This window comes from Cucurbita maxima, unplaced genomic scaffold, assembly GCF_002738345.1.
Source record: "Cucurbita maxima cultivar Rimu unplaced genomic scaffold, Cmax_1.0 Cma_Scf00008, whole genome shotgun sequence".
NCBI classification, from domain to species: Eukaryota; Viridiplantae; Streptophyta; class Magnoliopsida; order Cucurbitales; family Cucurbitaceae; genus Cucurbita; species Cucurbita maxima.
The window spans coordinates 4783869-4795243 of record NW_019272024.1 but is presented as its reverse complement, the minus strand read 5'-3'; the positions used below and the strand labels follow the sequence as shown (position 1 = coordinate 4795243).

General features: G+C 36.3%; 1 protein-coding gene across 4 annotated transcripts; it reads left to right on the top strand.

Annotated features, from left to right (window-relative positions):
* Positions 1-4287: 4287 nt before the first annotated feature.
* Positions 4288-7273, top strand: LOC111483298 (prohibitin-3, mitochondrial). 4 transcript variants are annotated; one of them, XM_023129482.1, is made up of 2 exons: positions 4288-5321; positions 6988-7273. In XM_023129482.1, exon 1 carries the CDS (start codon positions 4474-4476, stop codon positions 5311-5313), a length of 840 nt encoding a protein of 279 aa, XP_022985250.1. In that variant the 5' UTR covers positions 4288-4473; the 3' UTR covers positions 5314-5321; positions 6988-7273. The 4 variants fall into 4 exon arrangements, with proteins under 4 accessions (XP_022985250.1, XP_022985249.1, XP_022985251.1 ...); XM_023129481.1 differs by having other exon boundaries at positions 4288-5324; positions 6973-7273; XM_023129483.1 differs by having other exon boundaries at positions 4288-5326.
* Positions 7274-11375: the final 4102 nt, after the last annotated feature.

The following is an 11375-nucleotide window of genomic DNA, read 5'->3' as shown; positions in this document are numbered from 1 at the left end:
CGTTATGGAAGCACTTAAAAAATCAATGTAGAAAATACACATATAAGGTGGAGGATAAAGGACAAACCACTCTAAGTTTTCAACGTTCAATAGATGGAAAGGGTGGTAGTAATATTGTTACTTCATTATTTAGTCAGACAAGATGTAGAGCAACATGTGCCAAGATGATAATTATGGATGAATTATCATTTAAATTTGTAAAGAATGAGGGGTTCAAATTGTTTTGTAGTATTGCATTTCCTAAGTTTGACCTTCCGTCAAGTAACCATTGCTAGAGATATATTTCAGCTCTCTCTAGAAGAAAAAAAGAAGTTAAAGATTGTTTAGTCGGTCATTCTAAGAGGGTTTGTCACACATGGACTTTGTTGCAAAACATTAATTACATGGTAATCACAACACATTTTATTGATTCAAAATGGAATTTGTATCAAAGAATTCTCAACTTTTGTCAAGTTGCTAACCACAAGGGAGAGACTATTGACAAGATTATTGAGAGTTGTTTATTGAAATGGAGAATCGATAAGGTTTTCTCTATCACAATTGATAATGGAAGTTCTAATGATATAGCTATTTCATATATTATGAGGGAAAAAAAAAAGACTTAGAAGTTGGAATTCACTTGTCTTAGATGGAGAAATATTACACTTGATTTGATTGTGAATGAAGAACTTAAAGAAATGCATGACTAGTGTTTGCAATGCCGTGAGGTATGTTAGATCATCCACCAAGAGATTGACAAAATTTAAAGATCATGTTGAACAAGAAAAAATTGAATGTAAAGCACTTGTTTGTTTGGATGTGGTGACTCGATGAAATTCCACTTATTTGATACTTGATCAAGCCTTGAAATTTGAAAAAGCTTTCAAAGTATTAGAGAAAGAAGAATTAGATTATGTTGATTACTTTAAAGAGGGGATCATGGAAACAAAATAATAGGGCCATCAACCATTGATGATTGGAAAAAACGTGTTTGTAAAGTTTTTGAAGGTTTTCTATTATGTCACTACGAAGATAAAGTGATTCTTTATATGTGACTTATAATTCTTATTTTCATGAACTTTGGGGTATTCGAGAACTTTTAATTCAGTAGAGTACAAATTTGAACTCTGTTTTAAGTTAAGTATGTCATGTCAAATATTGGAGCTCAGTGGAAAGAATTAATAAGTTGATATTCATAGTAGTGGTATTCGATCCCCGTTACAAATTGGATTACATATCATTTTTCTTTTCGAATATTTATGAAGATACTATGACTAAAGTGATAGTGGATGACATAAAAAATTATTTAATTCGTTTGTATGACTACTACAAGTTTTATGATAATGCTCAAGATCATCATCAATCTGAATAAAGATTCACTTCTAAGTCCATGAGTATGGAGATGGACTTAATTGATGAAGAGAATTTGAGTGGTTCAATATTAGTATTATCAAGATACAAACGAAGAAGAGAAGAGCAAAATTCACTCGAGTTAAAGAATGATGTGGATCGATATTTATCTGACCCTAGTGAAGAACTTGATGATAATTTTGATGTTTTGGTATGGTGGAAAGCAAATGAGTTTAAATATAGACTTTTATCGAAAATTGCCCAAGATGTTTTGGCCGTTCCAGTGTCGACGGTATCTTCTAAGTCAACATTTAGTACGGGTGAGAGGATTTTTGATTCTTGTAGGATTTCTTTGACACCTAAAACAATGGAAACTCTGATATGTACACAAAATTGAATGGTAGAAAATCAATATCATTAGATATTCCTCAACAACTTGAAGATTTGGAGATTTGTTCTAAGATTGAGACTGGTAACTCCAAATCTATTTATTGTCTATTGGTTAAGATGTATTCTAATGATTTAAGACCTTCAAGCTCCACCAATGTCATGCAAGAATAATTATTTTTCAATGTAAGTAAAATATTTGGAGTTACACTATGCTTTATCCAAACAATCTTAAAACGGTACTCACTTTCAAGATGATATTTTTCCTTTGTAGGAATTAATAATGCAATAGAGGGTTGGATAGTTTTAAATTTTTAGGCATTTTGTTGAATGTTGTAACTTTGGAATTAATTCATGGAATATTCTTTACATATTTATAAGTGAATTTTTAAGCATTTTGTTGAATGATTATATATTGTGAATATAGATAATTTAATTAGATGTAGTAATTTTGGAATTGATTCATGGCATATTCTTTACATATTTATAGGTGATAGTATGAATAAAATAGAGAGTTTGATATTTTTGATCTATAGTAATTGTTTTATCATTTTAGGTCATACAAATTAAATTTTTTAAATTTTTTTTGGACCACCGAACCCAACCCCGAAAATAGAAGGTTGTGTTGGGTTACCAATCCAACCAACCCGAACTATTGAGTTGGGTCAAAAAAATCCTTAAACCCAACCCAACCTGGACCATATACACCTCTACTCTCACCATACAAATCAAAGGAGAACAGTCATAGGTAGAAGTTCATAACTTACTCAAGATTAAAAATAAATCACATATGATCATTTTATGAAATATTATTTTTTTCAATTAATAGATTGGTAATGAGAGATTAAGTATCTCATGTGTCAGCCTTATACAAACTCATTGTATAAAATATCCTCATTCATATGTTTTCTACCTGAACAATTTGGATCAAATCTTTGTAACCAATTACACTGTGAGTTGTATCAATAGTGCTACCAAGATAAGACATCCAACTTCCTCCATATAGGATAGATTCTTTCGGTTATTATTTGAACACGATGGTCCTATGTATTAACTACACACTATTCAAGTCTACCATAATATGGATTAAACACGATATTGGATAATGTTATACACAATATAAAATAACAAAGCATTTGGATAAGAAAATGTTAAGTTACAAAAACTATGAGCGGTAGGGTGTCATCGTTGTACATTTTTAATCATGCCGCATTGTGATCTTGACACACTCATGACAACCTTGAGAGGAACCCAAACCCTATATCCATTTTGTGTCGCTTCGTTGGACCATAGGCAAGGTTCGCCTTTGCCAACCAAATAATACTTCTACAGAATCCAAGCTTGTTCAGTCGCACGTGCCACCTGTGCATGCATGTTCAATTATCTGCGACTTAACCGACTTGCATCTACACTAGGCCAAGTCATTTGACTCGATTTTGCCTCTACTTGGGGTCAAAGTCTCTCAATGCAACGTCACATCTCATATTCTCATCTCGGTTTTTAATTAACACGACCATCATGTCATGATGTCATCCCAAGTCTTGGGATGTCCTCGGTCAACATAGTTCACTTGATCATGCTCATCGAAAATGGACCCATGTGTCATTCTTAACATTGAGACATCTTGGGTATTTATCCATCCAGGTTATTATCAAGCCATTGGACCCTCTTGCGTCATTGCTACACATTTACAGACTCATTTCAAAGGAAGTTCCCGAAACACTCGTCTCACCCTCATTGTGGCACATGCATATGCCACAGGGTAGCTTGCTTAAGCCATATGGGCTAGGGGTGGTGGAGAGCTAACAGCATGCCTCCCCTAAGGTACATTTTGAGGCATTTTCAATATGGCGGGTGTAGACATAATTTTGTGGAATGGTCATACAGTGTCGTTGAGCGTTCGTCCGGTGTCAAGATGCGTGATTGACACCAATTTTGGTGATCTTTCATATTTCATATGAACGGACTTAACTCCAAGGTGCATGCCCAAATTTTCTCCGAAATCCTGACTTTCGAGGTTAAGACTCAGAGCCCTATTTAATCCTTAAACAAGCCTATCTTGACCCCTCTTATCTACTAGTTGCCCAAATATTGGTTATGCAACATCTTAGCTTCAATGTCCACTTTATATGGTGTGTTGGATGATACACCATACTCCTCGGTTACATTATAGCAGTCATCTATCTTGGTCTTCATGTGGGTGGATGGGCACCACTTGAGGGTCACAACCTATTGTGTTAATAGAATAGGTGTGACACATGACACAAATTCCAACAACTCGTTGAATGGAGAATGATTGAATCACACATAATTTTGCAATTGAGATATTTTTGAGTAGTGGAGGGACATTAGACATTAGTATATATATTGACGAGTGGGCAAAGGGTATGTAAAAAGAACTTTTTACTACTAATTTAATTATCATATTATTATCAACATATGCTAAAATGGATTTATATTTGTTTGATGGATTGTCGGTTCGGTTCAGTTTTGGTTTAGAAAATGTAGGCAAAACCGGACGGAACCGAGGTAGATAAATGCAACCTAAATAAACCCTAAATCCCTCGTTTTTCCTTTCCTTTCCTTTCCTTTCCATTCCTTAGGCTTCAGCCAGCGCCGTTGTCCCAACGGTCTCCTCTCCTTTCTAATCTCGATTCTTCGTCTCCCTCGGTCTCACACCGACTTCTCCCTCTCCCATCCCTCTCCCATCGACCATTCTCGAACATTTCAAGATCGGATCACAATTTCCTCTTCAGGATGGGTAGCAGCCAAGCCGCTGTGTCATTTCTCACCAATATTGCTCGTGCTGCTTTCGGTCTCGGGGCCGCCGCATCGGTTCTGAATGCCTCCCTGTACACCGTTGACGGTGGTGAGAGAGCTGTCCTCTTCGATCGGTTTCGGGGTGTAATTGACGACACTGTCGGTGAGGGAACACACTTCTTGATTCCATGGCTTCAAAAGCCCTTTATATTTGACATTCGTACGAGACCACACACTTTCTCGTCTGTTTCCGGTACTAAAGATCTTCAGATGGTAAATCTAAGCCTCCGTGTTCTCTCTCGCCCTGAGATTTCTCGTCTCCCCGATATTTTCAAAACCCTAGGTCTAGAGTACGACGAGAAGGTCCTCCCTTCTATTGGAAATGAGGTTCTGAAGGCCGTCGTTGCCCAATTCAACGCCGATCAGCTTTTGACCGAGCGGCCTCACGTTTCGGCTCTTGTGCGTGAGAGCCTGGTTCGGCGGGCGAAGGACTTCAACATTGTGCTGGATGACGTTGCCATCACTCATTTGTCCTATAGCCCAGAGTTCTCCAAGGCAGTTGAGCAGAAGCAGGTAGCGCAACAAGAGGCTGAGCGGTCAAAATTTGTTGTGGCAAAGGCTGAACAAGAAAGAAGGGCCGCAATTATTAGGGCTGAGGGTGAGAGCGAGTCAGCTAAGTTGATTTCTGATGCCACGTCGGCCGCTGGTATGGGTTTGATCGAGCTGAGGAGAATTGAAGCATCAAGGGAGATTGCATCCACCCTCGCCAAGTCGCCGAATGTGGCCTACTTGCCCGGTGGTCAGAACATGCTTTTGGCTCTGAATTCGAATCGTTGAATGAATTGGTAAGCTAATGAACTCGTATCACGTTATTGATATATGTTTCTTGCTTTAGTCTGGTATGTGTTTGATTCATTAAAACTATGGGTGAACTTGTCATTTCTTATCTTTTTAGTATTACAATCCAATGTGATATCATTATCAACTAGTCTGATCTAATTGAGAAGTCATGTATGGAATGAGACATTAAAAATTTTTCCAAGAAAAATAATGCAGTATTAGGTGTTTAATTCGTCCACGAGATGACATTTTAGTTTTTTGTAAGTTGAATCAGTGAAAGCCAAGCCCCTTGTGTTATCTCTAAGACTAGTTTTTTTTTATTATTCTTATGTTTTTTCTTATTAAGCAGTAGATTGCCATGTTCATCAACTAGCGATATCAGTTGAAGAGTCTAGAAAAGAACTACAGTATATTATATTTATATAGGGGAGCTTTGGTCGATTGGACTTTATTTTTCTCTTTGCATTTCCGCATGTTAAGACTTTTGTAATTTTCTTTAAGGCCTTGTGTTTTGCATGATTGTGCCCCTCCTTTGGGTGTTCCTTTTGTATTCCCCCTGTATTCTTTGAATGGAGTGCAAGAGATTAGGAATACTAAGAAATATGGTTTGGATATGAGAGAGAGATTAAAGAAAAGATAAGAAATGAATGGGAAGAGTTAACAACCTGACGCAGTAGTAGAGGGAAGAAAGAGACTTGGGTGCGATTGGTTTGTTGTGCCTCCAGTCTGAGTCGGGAGGGAGATATGACTTGGATGTATCAGCAAGAGATCTGAAGTTAGAACAAGGTAAGAGGGGAGATGTCAAGAAGTGAGAAGGATCTCATCTTGCTTGTCACTTGTGCCTCATTTAGCATGCTCTAAAGGTGTGTGCCTTTGCGTAGTTGATTGCCAGAGAGCTTTTGCCCATAGAATGCTTTTGCAATTTGGAATGACTTAGTAATCTTTGTCTTAGATATTAACATCATGCAAATTTACCAATTCCTGGAGTTGTACTTTCAGGTAGGAAGTCTTGTGAAATTAGTGCAAATGCTCAATTGGTCGATGTACACACATTAATTTAAGAAAATAAAAAACTGTGATGGTTATGGCCAAAGTTTTCAGCTTGGGCATGTTGTGTGGCTTATCTGTGCATGTACAAAATCACTGGATGGAACAAGTAGAAAGAGGGGCATACTGACTTTTGGTATGGTTGCTTCATTGTGATTGGAAATTTAGGATATAAGAATTCATATGTTCTGTTCAGCTTTGGTCCGATAGTTAAGGCTTATTGCAAATAATTCTTCATAACTGCAAGGCAAACACCAGATACTTTAGGTGTTGATTCATTCATTTAGTTTTTCTTATAGCCTTATTTATTTATTTTTTCTCCAAGGAGCTCAGAACAGGAAAAAATTGGTGGAAAAACAAGCTTTCTGTACTGCCATGAATGGGGGTTATGGGGGGGATGAAATGTATGGTGGGCGTAATCCTCTAACTCATTAAGCTTTAAATCATCTGATCATTTTCAACCTTCGGCTGCAGACTCTTAGTTTATATTTCCAATTGGTTGGGTTGAAATTATTTTCCTCTAATGCTATCCTTTTATGATAGAGTTCATCTAACGAGTAATTATCCTCGTTTAAACTCTAGGTTTACAGAAAACTTGTATTTACTTGCAGGGTATCTTTGTAGGTGTGCTCAGAACGGAAGGATGATCTGCTGATTGACTTGTCTCAAACTTAGAGCTCTACCCCATGGTATGCGTAATGGTAAATGAACATCATAGAATAAGAATTTTTGAACCTTTTCTGTCTCGTAAAAATTAGTCCGATGATCGAACCTATTCTTGATTCAGCAATTGTTTTCATTAAGTTTTTTGCCTTGTTGAGGGACTCCCTCTTCTCTTATGAGCACGTCTTATTTGAACGTAAGGCCCGTTTCTTTCAGTATAAAGAATGGAGTTTGGTGGTCTTTGTAATTTTCTTGTTTTATTCCTTATTGCATCATAATATAAAGTAAAAATAACGTTAGATATGTTAAAAAATAAGTTCATAGATAATGGTTAAGATTTAAATTTAGAATCATATTCTTTCAATTAGTGCTCATCAATCATCAGTCAAGTTAGAATATGTATGCAAATTAAAAAAAGATTGTCTAAAGAATGAGTTTGACCGAGAGTTTCATAAAAAAAATAAAAGATCATCCCCAAGGAAACTCGACAGTAAAAAGAACTGTATAGTAATTAAGTTCTTAATTTGGGCTTAAAACTAAAATCGATGCAAGTTTGGACTGGAACGTGGTTCGCTTGAGGCATAATGGAGTAGCATAGGAGGGCAATCACAGACGTTTACCAAAAGTGAAATACATGGTTGGCAACTTCCTATAAATATTAGGGTATGGTTTCGAGCAATTTCACGATTAAAGAATAGTTGGAGGTCTCTTAAACATCTCTACAAATGATAGTCATGTGACACTATAAATCACTGTTCAAACCATATCAACGCATAATTATAAACGGTATAAATGTGAACCTCATCAATCAAGACAAGTTTGCTATTAAGGGTTAACTAGCAACCCTCGACGATTCTCACATTGTGCAATCATCCTAGAGTGACTCCCTTATCAATCAAAAAAAGTTTACAATTAAGAGTTAGATGGCGAACTCTTAATTTTCTTTACAAAATAACATGTGTATATCATAAGGGGATGTTGTAAATCAACGCAATCACGAACCCTTAGCATTCTCTTAAATCATTCAATTAAAATTACACAGAATATTCGATTAAATAACATAATGAGCATACGAACATACTTTCATCAAGCATCATGCTTTCTACAACTCATTTAAGATAATTATTCATCTTTATGAATCATTCTGTACTCTTGTGTTACAAGTAGAACTTAAAAAAAAAAAAAATTCATGCATTGCTCTTTGCCTACCTTTTACTAATTAATTAGAGTGTCCTAATAATACACTCCCTCCAGTAAAATATACCCGACATAATTGTAAACAACTCATATTTCAGCTTATCCTATTAACTTAACTCGAACAAGGAGTTCTAATTAGCTATTTACAACTCATCAATTAAGTACTTTAATATGTCCAATTCGTTCCGATTTCAATAATATATTAGATATAAATACCATAACAATTTATAAACATACTCATCATATATGTAATATTTAAATGGGTTGATCTAAATAGTCACTTGTCTCGTTCAAGGTTCATTTTCTAATGAAATTAGCCTCTACTTCGATCTAAATTATTCTTAAGATAAAAAAAAACACATTAATACTACCAAAATCAATTCCAAAAATGGATAAATAAAGGTCAACCCTCGACTAAATACTCAAAGTGGTTCATTTGGACTGAATTAGTGAGTCCAATCGAATAGAATTCGATCGTTTCATCCGTAGTCTTGACCTCAATTCGCGCATATATGTTTTTGTTGGTTTCCTTTAATTTCAATGATCAGTTCTTTCTCCAATAGCTTTCAATTCGTTATTCAAAGTTGTAAACCTAATGGAGATGATGCAATTGGACAATAATCATTCAAAACATTCGAACCAATCTGTTACATCCCAAAATTTGAGACATCGAAAAACAGGATGTGACTAACAAACTATGTATTGCAAGATGAATGTATGAGAAGAACATGAAAAGCTACCAAAAACATTTTGGGTGAATTTTAAACAATTCAAACATCATTTATAAAATTGGGATAAAATTGAAGGTAAGTACATATGTATGTTTTGTTCATTTAAAGAGGTACAGTAATGAGATACAAATTATGTAATGAAATGACGACTACAAAACATGTGGACTAGACTGACGCCTTAAGTCGATACTCCTCTTGACTACTGAGCTCTCGAGCACCCTCTCGCGTCGACCAAAATCATCAAATACCTGAAAAAGAAAATTTAGAAAGGATTGGAAATATAAATATACCTTGTAAGCAACATACTTGTAAACTCTCGTTACATTCTTAACCTAGTAGGAGACCATGAGATTTACTCTTATTGTTCATAGATTTGGGTAGCTAACTTAGCCTTCACAGCAGTAACCAAAGTTTGGGTGCTACCCCAAATAACTATGTTTCAGGTGGGGGACATCATGGTGAGTGCTAGCCTACTTCATCCATTGTGGGGAGAGGTTAGCGGGCTGATCTCATCCCATAGCCCATGAAGTTGCCCAAGGTTGGAGGGCGCTAACCCCCATACATGCCTGCTCCACTGGTTACCTGCATGATTACTATCATCCCATGGGTTGAATCCTCCGTATAGGGTAATTACTGACTACCCACGTGATCAATACCCAACCATAGAATGGATTCACCATGCAGGGTAATTGATCAATTTCACATAATTGGTTTGAGTGTATGATTTTAGGTAACCCCATAGTCAATCTTCTTCTCTACCATCATTTTGAACGATAAAAAATCATGTGCCCAAGTCTTGCATACCATAGCTAGGTTGGGTCTGCGAGTGCCGTCCATAGAGAGTTAGGTTGGCTGGTCTCCAATAGAATCTTATACAAGCAGTTATGTTTCTGTCAAATATATTGTAGAACGAGCCGACTAACTCAACTCTGTGCCTTCTTCTGTTATTTGACCAAGGTTAATAATATTACTCTTCAACCTCAAGTTGTAATATACCTTGGTGTGTAAACATTGATAATCATTCTTACATTTGAATAAGATGAATTATTTACCTTGGATCGATACAATTGATCTATCGCTGAACTTCACATTTCCAATGAGCTTCTCATCAAGCTCCTTGAACTTTGCTTGCTCTCCGATCATGTCGTTGCTCGCTTCGTTGTCCAAGTACCATATGTTGGTCACCACTTGGTCTTCTCCATTTGTGAGAAGATTTGCCATAACCTTCTCTTCGTTGAGCATAAAAAAGTTGGACATCTTCTGGGCAAACATTAGTGTGACCTTTTGATCATGCGTAAATGTGAGGTTTGCCTCCTCATCATGTTCTTATTGCGACACACTCCACCGTTAATGCCTATATATTACACAAGAATAACATTTGATCATGCTCTTGTACTTCCAGGGGGGATGACTCAAAGAAACTTTTTGACGATGGAGATCTCCTCTGTCTTGTCACCTAATGAACGGATGTCAGTGATGATTGTCATTAAATTCATGGCAATGTCACTAACCTACTCATCGTCCTTTATGAAGATAGCCTCTAACTCACTCTTCAAGGTCTGCAGCCTTGCTACCTTGACCCATTCCACTCATATGCATTGTTTGCATCTTCTCCCACGCTACCTTTACTGAGTCATTCTCTGCCAACATGAGAAGAACATTTTTTGAGACTGCTTGTGTAACAACCCTATTTTTCTAATAAAATAGAGATGTTATTTCATGCATGACATGCCTAAAATTTGCAGAAAAGTCCATGAAAACATTTTATAAACTACAGGTGCCTTCTCAACTATCCCAACTGCACTTTCATGGTCATCAGAGATGTTGTCATCTATATAGGGATTCCTTACCTTTACGAAAAGTAGCACGTGACTTGAGTGTTTAAAAATACTCATTAAGTATCCCCACTACTAATGTCAAAAAATACAATCATATGCAATCGTGATGGATCTATCATTTCATACGACATCATGACCTTAGTCTCCACTTTCCAATCAAAGTAGAATTGAAAGTGCATTACTTCTTTATACATAGGCCACACATGCGCGCATTAACTCCAAGCAAGCTCGTATAGTACTCATTGACTTTCGACTAGTGTACACTCACTTTAAAATTTCAAGTAAAGTTAAAGTAACTCAAATAAGTTTTGTTAGGTTATGAAAATTAATCGAAAGGTGAAGAATGTGGAAATTCTAGGGACGTATGTTGCTCAAGTAATATCACCTTTGGAAGTTTCAATCGTCTTTGAGCCAAGTACATTGCGATTTACTGCCATGGATGAAGAAGAAGAGCTTCATGGTTGTGTTGCAGAGAACTGGAAAGGGAAATCAACACGGTTATGTACTGGAAGAGACCTTTTGTAGAGTTTTTTTTTTTTTTTTTTTCTAAAATGTTTTTATATTATAATTAGAATATTTTAAT

What these genes read in the sequence shown, in the direction of transcription:
- LOC111483298 (XM_023129482.1), top strand. Translation starts at nt 4,474, where the DNA reads ATGGGTAGCAGCCAAGCCGCTGTGTCATTTCTCACCAATATTGCTCGT.